The sequence below is a fragment of the Danaus plexippus genome, chromosome 15, assembly GCF_018135715.1.
Source record: "Danaus plexippus chromosome 15, MEX_DaPlex, whole genome shotgun sequence".
Classification (NCBI taxonomy): Eukaryota; Metazoa; Arthropoda; class Insecta; order Lepidoptera; family Nymphalidae; genus Danaus; species Danaus plexippus.
In genome coordinates, this window is record NC_083547.1 from 2,973,982 (window position 1) to 2,994,566 (window position 20,585).

At 32.3% G+C, this 20,585-nt stretch overlaps 2 protein-coding genes across 4 annotated transcripts in view; both read left to right on the top strand.

The window, feature by feature from the left end:
* The first annotated feature begins 66 nt into the window (after positions 1–66).
* On the top strand, positions 67–2,493 carry LOC116766629 (post-GPI attachment to proteins factor 2-like). Its single transcript, XM_032656547.2, has 6 exons — positions 67–430; positions 498–629; positions 711–872; positions 937–1,042; positions 1,183–1,389; positions 1,459–2,493. Exons 1-6 carry the CDS (start codon positions 320–322, stop codon positions 1,587–1,589), a joined length of 849 nt encoding a protein of 282 aa, XP_032512438.2. The 5' UTR covers positions 67–319; the 3' UTR covers positions 1,590–2,493.
* An 809-nt stretch (positions 2,494–3,302) lies between these two features.
* The window catches only part of LOC116766219 (protein scalloped), a 46,756-nt gene continuing 29,473 nt past the window's right edge, over positions 3,303–20,585 (top strand). Inside the window, exons 1-2 of one of the 3 annotated variants that reach the window (XM_061522685.1) lie at positions 3,304–3,579; positions 11,530–11,606. In XM_061522685.1, the coding sequence (XP_061378669.1) occupies positions 11,573–11,606 (34 nt within the window). In that variant the 5' untranslated portion in view covers positions 3,304–3,579; positions 11,530–11,572. Of the gene's footprint in view, positions 3,580–11,529; positions 11,607–20,585 lie in introns of all 3 variants that reach the window. The other 2 variants (XM_061522686.1, XM_032655999.2) reach the window with 2 other exon arrangements.

Sequence of the window (20,585 nt, forward strand, 5' to 3'; positions counted from 1 at the left end):
GATGCTAGCAAACCCAGAGGTCCCGAATGCGCAAGTCTAAATAACTTCATTTTATCCACGCCTCAAGCCCCCCTAAATTCGTTCTATGATTATTCCATTCATATTATTATATAGCTCAAAGTTTATTATAATTACTAAATGCTTTAACAAAGAAACGGCTGACACAGTCTTTATGTTTAGCACTGGGTTAACTAGGGTTAATAACAAAAATTGTGAAGTTACTTAACTAACTATGAAAGGAAATAATAAAACTATAAGCGTGGGTTAAAAACATTTTTTTTAAAATTATGAAATTAATAAAAGCCAAGTGAGACGGAAAATGGGAAATGACGCACAAATACAGTTGCCGGGAAACTCAACACAGGATAGGGTCGTTCGCACAAACGATTTGCACACCGTGAATAGAACTGTAAAGACGTTAGAATTTCAGGTACGCTACCCACTGTAAGTAATATTGTTTATAAACAGTACATAATATATAATATTAAAAATTGCAGGGACTGCTTTGGTCATGTTCTCTAAAGAGGATATGTTTATCCGCCCTTTGGCTTCCCCTGGGTGCTTTGATATTTTGCTACATCACTGCGTCTTTATTCCAGGCAGATGATATTCACGAAACACACTGTAGGGTAAGAATTTTATTGGATCTATTTAAAAAAAAATGTGTATTATTTTCTATACAATTAATGTTTTTAATATTTATCTTAAAGGTTTACAACGTAGTTCCATCTATAAGTGCTATAACGGGTATCAGTCCGCAAAGATATGTATGGAGGATATGCATCGCGTATCACTTAGGACCAAGACTTTTGATAGGTTCCCTTTATTACAACTATCATAAAGACCGGACTTCTCTTATAGTAGAAGAAAAAGTGAGTATTCTCATATTGTTTCTATCAACAACATTAAAACGCTAAACATTACGTTGTTTTTCAGGCGCGAGTTTTAGCCATCAAGTTAGGAGATGCATGTTATTGGTTAAATTTGATAGAGCTACTAGCTTTAACTGGAGTCACATATGTTTCGAACAGGGAAAATTATTGTAAGTTAGTTCATAGTAATTTAATGCTGTAGTTTACTCACTATAACTAACCTATTGTTATAGTATAAAAAAATCAACTATGAAGTGTATAAAGTGTAATAAATGTATATAACCTGCTTTTTATGTCGTTTTTATTTCAGACGCACATGAAAAAATATTTATAATATTTATGGTGGCGTCTCTACTTCATATGTTGTGTCGAGCGCGTGTCGGTTGTATAGCCAGTGACGTTGTGGAGCCGGTCAGGACCAATAAAATTGTATGGATATTATTTTTTGTAGCTATATTAGCTACTCTTGGGCTTATAATATTTTTTCTAAGACACCGTTTGCTATGTAGGCCGTTAGGTGAGTACTATTACTGACAATGTCATTAACGATTGTATTTATAATTAATCCTTACATTGTTTCTTTCAGCGTTTACTTGGTTTTCGATCTGCGAATACATTCTAGCCACAATAAATATGGCGTTCCACGCGATCGTGGTTCGCGATCTACCAACCCACGAACTGCAAGTTGTATTTCCCACACATGTAAAGACCAATTAAATAAAGCGTACGGTAAAATATTATAGAACTAGTAATAATACGTAATAAAAACGAAAATGTTAAGTTTCAACCATTTCTAGAATATTAATAAATACATAGCTAATGTTATATATGTATTTTATGTTATTACAATAAGCATTGTTTTCTTGTTTACAATAGGTAATTGTAGCATTTCGCACTGAAAGACGTCAAGATTTCAAGTCTTGTTAATTGTTGACAGTGTTCGGTATTTCTAAGATTTTTAGGAGTTCAGTTTATTTATAAATGGCCCATTTGGTTAAAAAGTTCCCTCCTTTTCATGTAATTTTTTTTTTATTACGCAAATAGAACCTAACTAACATCATTCATTATAATTATTAACATTATTGTAAGTTTTATTAATATATGGCGTTAATGTTAATTGGTTTCACAGTTTTCATTTCTACGTCACTGGAAAAGTGATAAAAGTTGAACAAAGGCTATTGCGGATATCTTACACCTAAAAAAGTATTTTGACATATCAATCGAGTGAAAAAATTATCCTAATGTATTCATTATGTATTAAACACTGAAAGAGTGATATAATATAGCTCTGCACTAGTTTTGAGTTATAGCATTAACGAAGATTTTGAAATTGAAGCTAATCGACAATTTAACTGTTTTTTTGTTAGTGTTTATATTTGTCGGACTGCCTAAAATTTTAAAATCATAAGAATACTTTATAAAAAAGCTGTATTTATGTATTTAATATTTATTGCAAAATATTTTAAAAGTGCACTTAACTGTAAAACTTTTCGGAAGTATCTAATTGGCATATAAGGAATGGGAAATGTAAACTTAAGTTTAAGTATAGATTACAGTAGTTTCTAGAAGTAATTTAGAATAGTAAAGTCAAATTATATATTAGTTATATTAATTAATTGAAAACGGCAATTAAAGTTTTATCAAAATTTATTTTATTTTATTGTAAACAATATAAATACCTTATAGAGAAAAATAAAGCATTATTAGAAAGTTTTACATATATAAGTTAGTGTATTGACTTGAATTGGTAACAATAATTGATGTAAGAGCCATCTGTTAATAATATTAATTATTCTATAATAATCTAATAGATGGCGTTGATTGCCATTGAAAGTAAAAAATAGAATGTTCGCTTTCTGTCGCAACAAAGATGGCGGCGAAGGGGAGCTACGCAGGTATAGAGTTTTATCTGTGTGCATGTATACATGCACAAAATTTCACGTTTGACCACTGTGGACACTCACACTAACACAAAATACCGGGTGAGCGCGGGGCAAGGGGAGTAACATCCATGAAGTTGTGTCAGCATATGCGCAAACGAGGTGCGCATTCGTCGCGTGCGTTGTCGGGATTCTTTGTGCCATTCTTCGCATACCAATAAGAGTATATTCTTTAAATTCACTCTTAAATTGACATCTAATCAAAATTCGTTCCTTCACTACATCTTTGAAGTCCGAATTAGGTGAGTAAAAATATTTTTAAAGTGATTTTCATACAGTTTACGAAAGATTTTGGTGATTTTTATTCGGGAATGTCAACAATGCGATCGCGATCCTGCAATATTTTACATAGTTGTCGCGTTTGCTTCGCTTCGACTTCCGGTCGTTCGGGTGTCGGCATTTCGCGATGTAAACATTATCTAGTTTTAGGTTTTGGACATTTATGAAGCCAGTAGGGCATGAAGTGTGCTCAAGGTGTTTTAGTGTTGGTTAAATTCGCTCGAATGTGCTTACTGAGATGGCGCAATTTTCGAAAGACGCGGTATGGTATCGTTCGACCGTGATACATTTCAGTCGCGTTGGTGGCTGTTTGCGATTTGACGTATTCCGCGCGCGGGGATGACACTTGTCAGCTTAATTTATGAAATGTCAAACGTATTGCATGTAATGCGCGAGTGAACGGTAAACAAATTAATAGTGAAATTATATTGATGCAGTGTATTTAAAGAGTGTCATGGACTGTTATTATTCTAAATTTTATCCAAGGCGTGAGTATTTTCGCAAATAACCATTGATAAACAAACAAATTCCTGGAATATTTTTGTGAATTCCTAAGTCATGCCGCAATTCCTGTAAAAGAGATATTTACTTTTGGATACTTATTTAAATAAAATCTTACAAGTTTATTTGAAAAGAAGAAGCTTTAATAAAGCGTCATATTAGAATAGAAGTTTTTTAAAAAAAGAATTATTTTATTTGTTTTTATTTTAAAATTTTAAAATCAATATTTTTATTTGAATTTTTGTTTAACAAAAATTACATTTATGAATAAATTAAAACGTCATGTTACAAGATAAGAACGTTATATTTTTTCATTATTTCTACGAAGTTAAATTCTATAAAACTGATTAAAAACGCGCGAAACAGATCCCTCGAAGCTCAATTTTCTACGATATTTTTATCCTCCTTATTTTAAAACCAAAATTTTTCATAACGTTAAATTAAAAAATCAAATAGATAAAGTTCGCGGAGAAAAAAGGTGCGGTTATAATTTAATTAATGGTCATAATTTTAAATTTAAATAATAACTCATTATTAAAATTAAAGCTAGCCGGTAACAGTCAAATTAAAAAAAAATCTAATTAACTACTAAAATAAAGAATTTCAAGAAATCAAAATTTAACGAAAGTTTTATTTTATCATTGGGAATTCTAAATAAAGCGTTAATATGGCAATAAATCATATAGATAAAGATTGTACCAGTTTTAAATATTAGCGAATCTTAATTTTAATATACCGTTTTAATTATCGTTACTAAATACTACATACATCCCGGCACCCGCGTTGTTCTAACTCTAATTAATTTTACCCTTAAGTTTATAAAATATAATTATACACAGTTTGAATGTCACGGCGGTAAAGGTTACGTGGAATTAACCTATATCAATCACACAGGTAATAAATAAACATTTTCTTTAGTGTGACGGCGAATAAAAACTTTTTTGATAATAATAAAAAAAGTAACAGTTACAAATCGTCGACGGTACATGCGAGGGCTAGTGAAAGCTACATGTCTTATTGCTTGTCTCATCTAGTCTGAAGCCCGATGCAATAAAAACATCATCTCCGTACCAAAATAGCTCTTGGCACTTATTCGGGAGCAGCCGGAGTTACGTTCTCTTATGATCTTTGCACACATCGGTTTGTAGGAATCGGTATATTTCAAATGCTGGGTTTTTTTTTTAAATATATTAGGTTAATTCAAGATACATGTAGAACCTATTTAATTAATAGTAGGTACATTTTATTCAATTGATACTAGTTACTTAGTTAAATTAATCGTAATGGTAAGAATTTATTTTTTAATTATACCTACATATTATAGTTAATTCCATCGTTATACAATGCCCTTAATCGATTCCTTGTAATATCAGAAAAGGTAGTTAAATTAGATATAAGTAATAATATAATATCCGACTGTGTAAGTCAATGAAGAGGTGTTTTGAAAGGCATGAGGTTACGCTACCTGCTATTGACCTGACCGCCCTAATCCCTGAACTAACTCCTCGACCACGTATCAAACTATACATAACTAGCTATATTCACAATAAAAGATAATCCCATGCATTATAAGTATAAAGAACAATCGCTTACTACCGTTTCCTTCTAAGTAAATTCCGTAGAACGTTCTAGATGAGTCAAAGAACTTGTACTAGTCGGTCACCTTTACGTAGATCATAAATGTGCCGTGATATAATCTGTAACAAATAAACATTTGTTTAAGCTTTGTAGAAAAATTTTGCAGCGTTAACTGGATATGTGATTACGACTATCCAGTAGCCTCGCTCTATTCTCGGACTCCTATTTGTAGATTACACGCCACTAAACCCTCGTCACTGTCAGTGGAAAATGAACCGCAACATCACGGTGTAGATGCTAAAATCGTTGAGCAAAACATAAAATATTAGTCCTTCTTACCCGCGAAATGTTCTCGGCGAAAGGACCCGCTTGATGCCTCTTATTTATCTTAATATTGCTCTCTCCAGAAATGACAAATGCGGATTATGTTTGAATCAAATTGGCGCCATGTAAAATATATTTTTTACATAATGTAATTTGGGATATTTCAATTATTTCGAATATTAAATCTTATGACATATAGAATTGTAATCAAATCAAATTTCTGCCAAAATATAAATTAAATTCCATTTTGTGTTTCAATACTTTCGTCACAATAATTCTGCTGTTCTTCCTGTCTATATAAATCTCAGCCATGTCATATTAGATCTGTTGCCATCGTAGATAAAAAAAAAATCAGTGTATGAAATAATTAATATAAAACAATAAAAACTAATTACACCTCAACAGAAGTATAATTTTTGGTACAGTTGGATACGTCAGATAAGTTGATAGCTCTGTACTGAACTAGGAGTACGAGTTAAAACTATCATTGTAGTAGGTTGGTTAGCAAACCTTCTTTGCGATTTAATTAAACTTGTTATTTGCGCGTTTTATATAGCAATTCGGTCCCAGCTCTTTGATTGTCCGACGGCCTGCGAGAGCTAACCTTTGTCTTGAGAGCTTGTTTCTAACTAATACACTTTGTTCTGATAGTATTTAATTTTACTTTATATAATGTTTTATCACTCAATAATGGTATTGACTTTTTATTGTCAGGTGGTATTTTTAGTATTATATATAGTTTATGTAATAGTTTGGTATTTTCTTCCGCTATGGACAACTTTTCAAATATTTGTTATAAGTACATTATAGAAATACGTCTATAAAATATAAATTAGTGACAAAATGTCAGTCCCATATTATAAATGCGTTGGAATTCTACTTCGAACCTTGTATAATTGTTATTATTTTATTAAGTTCGTATTTTTATGCGCAATATACACACACACATATATATATGTATTATATCAAATTTTTATCTGACAAACAATATTCTTTCATATCTATCCGTCATATTTTTTTGAAAGTAGCAATAATTTTTACAAACTCCAAATTTAAATTTAATATTATTTTTATTTAAAGTAATATATTTTTTTAAACTTATGTTGCATGACGTAATGTTTTATATATTTAGGTCTGAATGACAATCCATAGATATGCAAAACAAAAATTTGGAATATTTTATCGTCAAAATTAAATTAAAAGTATTTGTTAGTTAGGACTGTAACGAAACAGGATCTCAAAAAAGATTTTACATACATTTATACATCAAAATAATATCCCCGTGATTCTGCTTTGTTACATTACATAGAGGTATATATGTGAAATGTCCATTTAATAACAATTACTGTGACATGTAATTATCGTGATACTAAATTCGTATCCTGTGGTCGGCAATATTGATTTTCACTAAATTAATACCTGCAATGTATCATTTATATTTAATACCACACAAGCATAAGCCGGACAAACAGATTAATTAAATTTTGCCTTCTATTAAATTTATTTCATATAAATGTTATTTTTTTTAATCTATTAAAAATTAGAAGAAATTATGATTTGATTGAGTTTTAGCGATAGAAAGTATAAGTGGTCGAAAGCAAATTGTTTGCGGGCTAATTATATCACTTACATACTGATGTTAAGTTTAACACAGTTATGTCATCTTAAATAATTTTAGTCAATATATTAGTCTGATTGATTTTTTAGATTTTTTCTTCCTTTATTATAACACTTTCGAAATTGATTAGTGTTTATAATTTTTATTAAAATTTCTCAGAGTTCTTTGACATTGTTTTATGTTTTTGAAAGGAATCAAAAATACCAAAATATATTCCCAGCGATGTTAATTTCAATATGCTCAGTGCAAATCCTAATATGAAGACGAATTATATTAAAAATTGTGGGAGTCAAGAAAAGCACCTATATAACCCCATGACCTTTTATAACAAAACAGTATATTTTTGGCCGTGTATTTCCGAAATCACTTTTGAAATTTTCTCGGAATTCTCGGATTCATATTAATTTTACGTTTAAACTATATTTAGATTTGATTTCATTAAAATTTTATTTATAAAATGATAACTGCTGAGGCTTTCCCTCATATAAAAATTTTTGTGCTTATCTTTTCTACATTTATCTTTTTAATTACTTTCTTTGGGTTCTGTAGAAAAGTTCGATGGTTTACTGTAACAAATAAACAGTACTTCAATAGCGTATTTGTGTTAACGTAACGTAAACAATATAGAAGGTACAAAAACAAACTGATAAAACAGGCATTTAAAACAATCAAACATAAAAGCAGGCAAAAGTCCAAGACAGTATCGTCTTTTGTCTATTGACATAATTATTTTCTTGGTTACATATTTTTTGAACTACTGAGTCACGTTAAAATCGTGGGAGAATCAATAAATACAGTTTTATCGAGCGCCATTGTACAATATTATTTATTAAAGGTAATTTTTTACATAGCTTATTATTTATTAATATTTAAAAAATCAAAGGTATTGGAAAACGCATCATCAAATTTGAATATTGAGGTATGTTTCCTCAACTCTGAAACTCAGTCAAAGCAATAAAGAACAAAATTAATTCAGTTTTCTAATAAGATTCAATTTCCTTTCAGAATATTAAAAAAATATTTTAACACTCAAGTTTTCTGGACGTTTTTTAGGCGATTTATATATATGCAGTATTTAAACAGCTGGTTTACTTGAATTTTATTTAAAACTTTAAACAAAATCATTCTTAGCTGTTGAGATTTATGGAGCGACGTCCACAGTTGCTACGTCAAAGAGTGGCGGCTGTCGTGCGATAAATTAAACGCAACTTATATTAGGAACAGCACATTTGAACTAACTTTTACACCGCTGTAACTATAACGATATACGTTTGCTAGACAAGGATAACCTCTTTGGACGCAGGGCGGTTTTTTTTTTCCACGACTGTAACGGTTGTATCTTCGTTGCCTAATGACACCTCAAGTCGCAGCATTCCAGTTCTTCCTAGTAAATGACGGCTTAACTTTATGGTTAAGCAAACTGAGATGAAACAAAGTAATCTCACACAATTGCTGGCACACTCATTATATATTAATATAGCCGCTGTTTCCAAAAGAAGTATTTCTTTGTTATTTAGGTTAAGTATAATATGTAGCAATAAGTATGCAAGTGAGGCTATCTGACGAGATTACTCGGCCCTGGCGTACCTATCTGCAATCGGTAAATGGTTACTTTAGGTCTCGATATGCGAAGTATTCCCCATGGAATGCAACGTACTTATATGTGCTCGGGCGGACTGAATTTTTTCTTATCGCCATGCATTTTCTGCAAGTTTTCAATGCGAACGACAAGCGCTCGGATACGCTCGATCTCTAATCGTTTCGTCCGCCTCTTTTTAAACGTTACTCCCATGACTTCGATTATTATTATAGATCGTTTAGCGGAACTTATGCATAGTTAACATAAGATCAGATCTAATAAACCATTGCTCATATATAGAGAATTTGTCTTTATATTTTTTTTTTATCATGAAGCATATATACGGTTAATTCCAAGCCGCTCCTCCTAGTCATCGATCACGGATGTTGCAATCGTTCCGCTGTCACTTCTATTCCGGGACGGTTGGTTTTCGCTAATAATTGCTGATGCTCGCAGATCATGCGATATTAACTCGACCCATCCGAGCGTTAAGTCGCAATTCTCAGTTGACTAATATAAGATTTGTTTGAATAAGCACATATTACAAGTTTATCTAGCCACGACGATATCCTGACACGCACAAACCTATCTGTTTATTAGTTCGCATAAAACTATACCTACATGGCGAGTCGCGTTCTTGGTCGGAGTTTATAATTTATTTGCTTGCAGTTTTCTGGCGACGATTTTCCCACAGGGGCGGTGTCTCAAAAGAGCCGCGCCTGCCCTTTATGTGGTTTTTTGTAGCGACACAAAATACCCGAGTGGAAAACATACAGTGATAACTGGCAACAATCGCTGCCGCCCGGATGCCCCTGGAATTCCTCGCATTCCTCGCATTGGATCGCTTCTTACTTTTTCATCTAGCACCGCATCAGCGACCAAAAGTTTTGACTCGTGACCGGATCTCCTAATGAACGTTTATTTAATCAGAAAGAACATACACATTTTAATAATTAATCATGCATTATATTACTTTTAATTTATATAATTTAATTAGTGTTTGTAAAGAAATTGTTGATGTCCATTGTTAACCAAAAAACATATTTATCGCGTGTACACGTAGCCTCACATACGAATTTTATAGAAACGTAACATTTCCATGCCATGCACCAGTACTAGTTTTTATTAATGTCCCATTGTTTCCTAATCGCTGCTCTAGATTTGATATAGCGATAAGTTTCCGTTAAAAGCATATTGTTAAGTAAACCGGGAAGGTTACTGGTTACAGAAAATATAAAAGCTATGGTACCAGATCTCCAAGCGATTAACTATCTTGACTCGATCGCTATTTCACCGTTTACCTTCACTGAAGGCAACACCGGCCTTTTTTAACAAACCTGGTCCATTGCCACACCAAATAATTAATGAGTAACTAAAAATCTAATTAAAATTTTTGTAACATACCACCTGAAACTATTGGTATGGCATGCAGTTAAGGTTATGTTTATTTTCGAATATTTTTAGAACCTGAAAACTCGGATTAATACCTAATTATGGGTTTTACTCTTCTAATGGCTGCCCTTGCCACCGTTCCATAAATAATTATGATTAATAAAATATATATATAGTACGATATATTTACTTGGAGTATAGTTTGTGTACCGCAATAAAACAAAACCGCAAAAACAACAAACAAAAAGTATGAAATGAACCCAGTGATTACCATGTATTATGATGCTACTTCGCTTTCGTTTGATGGCAAAAAAATCATTCATTGATCGTGTTGAGAAATCCTTCGAGTTAAACATTTGAGTCGCTTCATCATGCTTAATGGCTAATATTAAGTAATAAGCCCTCAGTCATTATGGTTGCAGGTGATGTAATCGAACACATAATTTAAAATATACCATTAAATTCATTGAAACGATTTAACAGACTCATTATACTCGGCAGTTTTAGTTCGGGATAAGCCCCTTATTCTCTCATTGTCACTGCAGATTCGAAAGTTGGTTTCGCGACATCAAGTAACAACTACTGTCAAAATGTCGACAATTTGTCTTCGGTTATAATATGTTACTATTCATAGTACGCTTCTCGATGTAAGAAAGACGCCAGATATATCACCGTTCTAGTTTAAATGACAATAAATTGTGTGTTTAGCGTCTCGTTGACTTGTTTATATAATTAACAATAGCATTACACGATTTCCAAAGCGAGCGTCGCTACAGATCGTTTGTCACAAAATTAATTGCTATTTATGAGGTTTATATAAATTGCTTTGTTATCCACTGTTTACTCGTAATTTACTTAGGAAATTTTAATTAGTATTATTGTTGCGCGGGATAATTTTTTTAATTTGACTAATTTCGTATAGGAATTCCATTCCCAAAGCACACGGCATTGTTTTGTACGCAACCGTGCAACTCATAAATAAGGCATAGCTATTCAGTTAACAATCGTGCTCCGATGGGCATTTGGTCAGATTCCGATGCCGCTAGCTGCGGCAGCCACGTGTGCCAGCCTCCGCATGCCTCGGGCTGAATATGCAACCCTTGCTACTTGCATTCTGCCCCTATGTCAAATATTCCATTTCCGTATATATTGGATAACGTGAACGGAACAATGTTAAGATATCGCTCTGATTTCATGCATCCCGTTTGTCACTGAATGTTGTATATTGGCTAACCTATGCGTACATAGATCAGATATGATGTCTGAATTAATAAATTATAATTCAGTATTTATACATACACTAAACTCTAGAGTACCAAATGAAGAGAATTTTGTAATGCATTTCATAATTACGGCTGTGTAAATTGAGAAGTAAAAACTATAAACGTAGAAATCTTTAAAGTTGGTAAATGCTCTGTTTTTTATCTTTTGATATTTTCATTTTAGGTAAGTGACCAATGGAAAATTTACTACGGTGATCGTAACACAAATGATGCATCCGGCCGGATACTACGCGAATCTCGGTAAGAGAATATTTAGGCATAACATTGTACAACAGGTTACTTTATAATTATTGTGTATTATTTTAATTTTAAAACAAATTTATCTACGTACGTGTGTAGTTCGTGGTGACTCACTGAAGAAGACCCAAAATTATTTATGATATTTCTTATCTGTTTTGAAACAGGTCGATTATCTTGTATCTATTCCAAGAAAGATAGGTGTTCTATAATAAGCGATTTCTTAAGAAAAGTCAGGTTTTAAACTAGATTAAATACACTCTTTTCTGTTACCTACCATTTTAATAACACCATGGAGCTATCCTATGACTATTATTTTAGAAGTTAAGCTGCTTGTATTGTCAAAGTTAATTGTTACAAAAGAGACTGGAAACAAAACGTGCCGTCAGACACTTTCACTTTTAATTGAACGCTGTAAGGGTCGCGCGGTATATCAACCTATTTGTTCTGCTTCCAAGACTACATCACAAAAATATAAAATATATATATGTTTGTTGTTGTCACAATCACTTTATCGATAAGAAATTTAGTTTTATATTTCATATCAGTATAATTCTGATGACTTTTATTTACCCACGTGTAGGAAAAGATAAGTTTTACGTCATACCAAGTTCAAGATGAACCAATAAAGATAACGTTTTACGTATTAATAGTAGTTCCTCCTTTACTTAGCAGTATATTACAACCTTTTTAAAATAAGTAAGATCTAAAATTTTATAACTTTGTTGTTTAATTGTCTTAGGAGACGTGTAACCTAAGTTAATTCCTGGCTCTTCGTCTTTCCAAATCTTGTCAATACGTAACATTGTTTTCGACATATAAAATAAAAACAAACATTCTCACATACACAAACATTTGGATAGATTAAAATATTAATCTCAACGAAATGATTACAGAATGTTTTAAGCGTTTCTGAACGAATCAGTTCCTGCTTTAACATAATTAATTAAATCGTTTGAGAGTCAGTGTTAGCGTTATACTAGATGGAACATTTATTTACTGCGTTTATTCTATTCTGAATCTTTCTTACCTTTGAAGAGTTAATTGGTTTCTGCTGCAACTACGTTTATTGCAATCAATACCTTAGAATCCAACCTACAAAGTATTCTATATACTTTATACGAGTAATATGTATATAAATCACTTTTAATGAATGTTTTTCCATTATTACAATGTCAGTTATATTAGCACCTAATTGAATGTATTTTAATTCTTCCTGTAAAATGCTTAAAGATATGTTTTAAGAAATAACTCTGTTTGCATCACATTTAATATTTTTTACGTGATCTTTCCTTTTTCTTTCTTTCCTTTTTCTTTTCTAGAACTTAATGAGAAATTAAATATTTTTAATTTTACATGAGATGATAATTTAAGTTCAAATTAAAGGTTATCAGACGAAAATACTTTTTGCTTCCTGTTCAAAGGAAATTATTTAAATTATTCACAGTCATCACGCAATATTCCGTCACAGAAAGGAAACAAACAATTTGTTATTCGATTGTCCTTTTAATAAAACATATTCAAGAAGTTCCACCTTCCACGAAATAAATCACAATATATATCTATTTAATCATAAATATTTTGAAAAAATATTGTAGTCTGTTGTATTTATATAAGTTATAAGTTATGTTTGTTATCAACAAAGAACCAGACTAACTTAGCCTCTTATTCAATGTTTAAAACGTATTCATCATAGGTCTTTATTTGAATGGCAATTTCTGTAATGCTAGTAGTTTCTTTAACGTTTGAAATGTCTGCTTTATTGTCGAGTATAACCATAAAAGTATGATTTATAAACGTCGCCTCGTATAATAAAATTGACGGCTTAGAACTGTAAGCGGTCGGATCGCGCCAATTTCTTCAAATACGGTGTAATTTCGTATAAGTGGCGTGTGCATAAGTAACCTAGTTCCATTGAAGGAATTAAATCACGCCAAACAATGAATAAATAGCGATGATTGTATGTATGGAATAGTTCTAGTTGTCTTCATATATAGTGATGAAGTAAGTTTGATAACTGATGGATGGTCATAATAAAGAGTCGGGAAGTCGACGCGGTGCAACATGCGAGCCACTACTTCGCGTCTGCCATCCCAGCGTGACATAACACACGCCCCGCCCACACCGTCTCCCGCTCTAGCGCTGAGAGTGCGAGAGGGACGGTACCAGCCCTCCGTCGAAGCCTCCACGCCGTAATATTTCTAAGAAAATCCAACTGCTATTATCATACAAGGATTGTTCTCGAGCTATCGCCGTTTTGTTACTCTCATGAATGAACCGCGGCGCCCGCAGGTGTTCACCCTCCAGCGTTGAATTTCGTCAGCAATTATCATCTAAACGCGAGGTTCCCATCACGCTATCATAATTTTGCAGTGGCCGCTTCGGTTTCGTGTTACAGTCGTTTAAGCTGGACAGGAAGTCCGAGGTTCTGGTGTATTAGTTATATGCAAAGCGATGCTGTCAATATCTGATCACGTATCAAACACGACTTGGCAGACACTGTTGTTATAATTTCAGCGTGATTATAAAAAGACATTGACTCTTGCCAATTATATTAAGTAAAGATTTCCAATTCATTGATTTTGATACTTAGTACTATATCTTACTATTTATTGTAAGGTATTGTTAATTTCAAGTTAATTACATATTATGGGACATACACACAAAATAATATTGTTCTCGTCTTAGAGGAAAAAAAAATACGTATTTTATACGAATGATGACTAATAAAATTAAATATTAAAAGTATTATATCTGATTCATTGAAGATCAAACTTAATATAACATCGTCAATGGTTTTTGGAAGCGTGACAGCGAATTTGTATCACAGGAAGCTTGCTCTTGGCAATATTACAGAACAATATTTACAGTCATATATAACATCTCCTTAATACATACATTCTATATTTGATATTAATTCTTATTAAAACTATACAAATATTATCATACAATGTTAATATATGAAATTAATAAATTTATAATATCGATAAATGGAGAAAGCAATATGAACTAAAAGGCTTTCCGTATAGCGGTGCTGGTGACTATGGCGTTAAAGCTGATTGAGTCGATTGGGCAGAAGTTGTAGGACCGGTTATCCCACTGTCGTAACAGTAGCCTTAACGATTGTTGGCCTAAAATAAAATTATACCCTGCTCAAACTTAATGTCTCGCCTCTTTCATTATTATTTCATGATTCTCTAACAAATACATCCATTAAGTTAAAACAAAGGCTGTGTTCCAGTTGATTTGTAACAAAGGTTATTACTGTCGCTGTTATTTAGTAAAGAAAATATATTTTTTAATAGATCTAACGTTTGTCTATTGAGAAGTTGAGATTTTCTATCTTGAATTTTAAAAGACTGAGGTAAATTACTTTCGTATTCTATTATGGATTGTTTGAAATTTTCTGCTGCGTACTCAATCAGCGGGGCATGACGAATAAATCAATAAGAGAGGACGATATTCATATTAACATCCGACAGCAATAAACCGTGACAGTTTTCATCACAATGATCATTAGTGCCATCAGCCCGGTTTATTACTATACTAGTGTTTTTCTTTTAAAATTTTCCTCTTACTCACCTCGTCAATTAGGTGCGTTCTAAGATCTTGTTACTAGGAATATAACATTTTTTTTATGACGCCAATAAATACGTCCTATGAAGGATTTCAGAAAGTTCTTTATATGTTTTGTGATTTAAATAATGTTGATAAATAAGTAGGTTGTGGAAACAGAATTCTAATCAGCGTTATGATCTGCCACTTCTGTGTATAATAAAAAGCATCAAGTGTACGATGACGTTTTCTCTAACAGCGAATAGCAAAAACAGATAATGATTCACTAAGACGCGATCGTTTCCATCCAATTGGAAAATTCCTGTAATCTTCATAGACTTTCTTCAGCTATCGGCCTGATACTTTGTTGTATGGGCACGCGACATTTATTAATACGTTCTACTTACATTAAATTTAAATACATCTATTTGATATTTATAATTTAAGTCTAGTTTAATATATTGAAAAGCATGACTAACATTCGCAATGTCTCACAATCGCGGCAGAACATTTCTATCTTTTGTTTTATCAGCTACAAGATAAGCCGACCGAAGTAGTGGTGACATCACCGCTAACAGGCGTAGATAAAGAAAGTGTTCAGTAGGAAACACTACTAGATAACGAGGGATTTAGACAATAAAATAATATGACACATTAGAGTGAACCATGTAACATGTTTAATTATATCAATGAGATAAATTTTCATCATGATAGTGAACGGCATCAGGACAACTCAAGCAAAGTCGACTGAGACAGGAGCATATCGAATTGAAACTCGAAATCTCTAACCGGTTTTCATTATACAACTATCTCTGTCTCTCGTGTAGCATTCTGATATAACTGTCCCTGTCTCTGAGTCACCGTTTTTATGTACACCAACCGCTCTACGCACAAACTTCATGGTCACTCGACCGACTTCGTCACGCTCCGACTGCAATGACTACACATTATGTGACATAATATTACGAATGTTCAAATTAATAAATAAATATTAATATGCGTGCAACAGAACCTGTTAATATAGACTCATATAATATGTATCGAGACTGAGCTTACACACATTTCCTTACTATTGTTAAACAATTTCTTTGTTAATTATGACAAAATGAAATATTTAGATTCGCGGGTTTGTGTAAGTTTATTATTATTAATGCTGTCTGTAGTAGTTCTAAAACAATAAAATTTTATCTAAATTATAGTACAAAGTGGATATTTATGAAGAGCTTCGTCCGTTGAAAACCAATTTGCTTTGTTCATTTTCCGAAATCGTATCAGGTGAAAGGACATTTCGTGTGTCGTAGTGAAATTTACCGCTTTTTGAGTGTTTGTGATGTTTGGCTCGTGTTCATATAAACAGTTCGCGAGTTAAGCCAGCAGTATTTTAAAACATGAATGGTTGTTTGTAAACTTGTTTGTTTTTTACTGGCCGGAGTATAAAGCAGAATCATTTGAGCCTCGGATGTTACGTCGCTCGTATTGAAATATATATCGATCTGGATGTATTATTATAGCTTAAATAATATATCGGTTAAGTTGAGTTGCAGAATGAGTAGAAAGGGAAAGGGATCTTATTCAAAAGTAGGTAATGTTTTTGCTGCTCGTGTCGAAGCGACGCGCTGCGCGGGCGCAGGCATGAGTCACCAGCGCGTGGGCTGAGCTTATTATGTTATGATCGTTCCTCTATACGCGCCATCACTTTTCCTCACATTTACATTTATGAAAGCTTAATGTAATTGATGGTTGTACATCATTATAATTCATTGTTAATTCGAAATAATTAGGTATGAATAATAATTTGTTTATTGGAAGACAGGTTTTATTTGTAACGGAACATGTAAGTGAAATGTTAGTTCTGTGTTGTGTTATTTATTTTTCGTCGTATGTACATTATCTTAAATAAATCTCCTGACATTGCTTGTTTTGTGTGCGAAGCTTGTTGTTCAATCCTTTCGAGACACCATTCTTATCTGGTCCGTTAAAATACTTAGTATTTTAACGGACCGCATTGAAAAAAACATATATTCTATTGTAAAAGTTTTTTTTTGACTGTCGCCACTATTGTGACGTGACAATGGGTTAAATTGTTACTGACTACTTAAAAATATTTGTGTTGTAACTGACGAACAGACATGTTAAACTATATGTTATTGTGTTTGTACTTTGTTGGACGTGTTTTGTAATAAAACAATAAAAGGAAATGTAATCAGCTGTGATAATTTGTTTTAGAATCTAAAATTGTAATATACGAAACTTTAAGTTTTAATGCTGTGATCCAAAGTACTAGATGATATTTAACTATGACCTTTTAAGATCAACCTATCCATGGAACGTGAACACCTATCTCGATGTCGCAAACATTCAAAATGCGAAGCCTAGATCACGATGGAGCTTTCTTAGTGCTGCATTGTCTATCCGTTCTCTTATGACGAGACCTTTATGCACACCGTTGCCCTATACTTTAAATTTGATACAATTATACTTCTATTAATTTCTAAAGTTCTATAAACGAGAATAACGGGAATTGTAAAATAGCGTTATGTCATTTATTCCTTTTATAGCGATATGTTTTTTAATTTGCATTTTGGTGAAAAATTCTCAATGATTAGAATAGACTTTTGATGACATCTAACCATTTAATATAGACACTCGTCCTTGAAAGTATCTGATGATTTATTATTTAACACTGATAAAAATATTTTTCCATTCTAAAATATGGACTAGGTGGAAAAATAATGCCATAAAGACATTTCTTTACTAGTACATATTCAAAGGGGTATGAAACAAAAAAGTTAAGATTCCGTCATGGCCGATAGATTTTCCTCCAAAATTTAAAGTCAAACAACGTCTAGTATATCGTAGTGCTAAATTCTTAAAAGGAAGCTGTCGCTAACTTCAGTCAACTTCATGCCGTTACCAAGTTTGACCCACTTTAAATTACAAACAACATTACAATGCACACTTTATCTAATAAAGTGGGGACAGGAATTTAAGACACATCCACATTCTGAACATTTAGGTAAGATTTTTATCAGAAGAATATATATATAAGCAGTTAATGTTAACTGCGTTTTGTAATTATAATGCAACGGATCTAATTGGAACCAAACAGAAAATGCATACAAAATAAATATATGTCATTCACAGAACAGAACTTGAAACGGTGAAAAAAATTATTCCAAAATTTTTAAGTGCTAAGAAATTATAAACTTTGGTCCGACGATCTTAAATACTTCATTATCAAAAAAAAATTGAGATCAGCAAAAATATTGCTACTTTGTAACCTAAGGTGTAAAATGGAAAACCTATTTTTGCTTGCGCCGCAAAAACTTTTGGCAATACAACAAAATAAAGTATTAAGGTAGTTTGCAGGTCCATTAAGATCCAGCAAAATGTACGCGGGAGGATATATCTAACTCTCATAGTTAAGTCACAGTATCCGCTTTCGTGTTTAAAAAATGAATTAAATCCCCTGAAAAAAGAAACTGCGTTAAATGTGTATCTTAATGTAAATCCTTATCAAAATTAAGTATTGTATTATCAAGGGCATCTATGTAGAAGTAAAATACTGCTTGTTTCATCCCAATCGGTCATTTCGTTTTGAAGTAGTCACGAGTATAATACACTTGGAACTGGTACTTCATGATGAATTATTTGCAAAAGAGTCATGGTATATAATAAATAATCCTTAGTATTTTATTGTGAACGAAAATCATCAATGAATTAATTTTAATTCTTCGAATAGTAGGTATTCCTAGTAATTATTATTTAGTATTATAAATGCGAAAGTAATTCTGTCTGTTTTACGCCTAAACGGCTGAACCGATTTTGATGAATTTGGAATGGAGATAGATAGAACTGGAGAAAGACATGGGCTACCTTTTATCCCCATCCCGAATCCCGATTCCGATCCAAAAACTACACGTGTGAAACCATAAAGTGCAGTTCGGGTTCCGTGGCTATAATGTTCTTTTTTTAAACTTTTATGCCCATCCCAGTCCCGATGCCGTTGATAAAACCCCACGGGTAAAACCCTGAAGTGTTGTTCAGATTCAGAGGTCGTAGTGGCAGAGAACAACTCTGTTGTCCACGCGGACGGAGTCGCGGCCTAAAGCTTGTATTGCATATGGAACAATTTTCTGACATATATTTGTTTCCTGCCGAGCCAGGTGATCAAAACATCAAACGGTTTAAGTCAACACATTAAACGGATAGTTGACAAAAAACTTAGTAGAGTTTAACTTTGGGAATCAACCAAATTAAATATGACGAAGAGCACTATAATTTTCCAGTATATTATTTTTTGTGCATTTTCAATAAATTTGTATTTTTTTTCTATCTTTGCGAGATTGGTCTGATTCACGTGCAAGTTTATACTGCTATGTTTATATTCAGCAAAGGTCTAATTATGAATTTAAACATGCTAAACGCTCAATATTAATGAGGGTCATAAAATAACACATTAAATAAATACATTAACGTCATATTTGTAGTTAGTGTTTAGTTTTAATGTATCAAGGTTATTATATAATATTTAATATAAGAAACCATGAAAGATTATGTTTGTATGTATTATTACACTAATTAATGATTGCTCTATTTTTATTATTGTAATTTGCTTTAAACAACCAAGTAAGTAAATCTTAAATCACCTAACTCTGATTAAAATTTTAAACGATTATTTTCTTTTTTTACTTTAAGCACGAATCGACGAAGATTCGTATATAGACAGTTTTTTTACAAAAAATAATTATAAAAATATAATATGAAATTTTTGCATAACTGTCAGATAAACATACTTATATTAATACATATTTTTTATATTGCAAAAAATAGATTATATAACCAAAAATATTATATTAGGAAAATATCGTCACGCAGATGTTAAATATTGATAATAGTTAACACACTGACATAATATTATAACAGGGGTATATGATGTATCAAAATAGACCGGCGATATACCCTGTCTGATAGCACGTGCAGTACACAGCAATCTTGCCACGTGTTTTAATAACCCAAGCTACGACTGCGAAATGTTGCCATACACAAGCTTTTTTACGACTGCTATTTAGAAATAGAAATGCATTTTCGTCTGAACCAGTTCTTGCTACGTAACTTCTAATCTAGGTGGGTGTTTTAACTTCTCCGTTTATGGTTTTCTTTTTACGTACCAATTAGTTTAGTTTTATAAACCAAACACGGAACCAGTGAATAAATTTGAATATTATTTATAAGGACATTGTACTCTTGTTGCGTAATTAGAATGTATGTATCTGTTATTATTGTTATTATTTTATTTCAATACGTTCCAATAGTTGATTTAAATAACGTCTGTCGCACACTTGTACCATTAGTAAAAAATCATAACGTATATCAAGGAATTAACAGTCAGAGCGTACGTTCGTTTACGTTACGTGTGAACTTTTG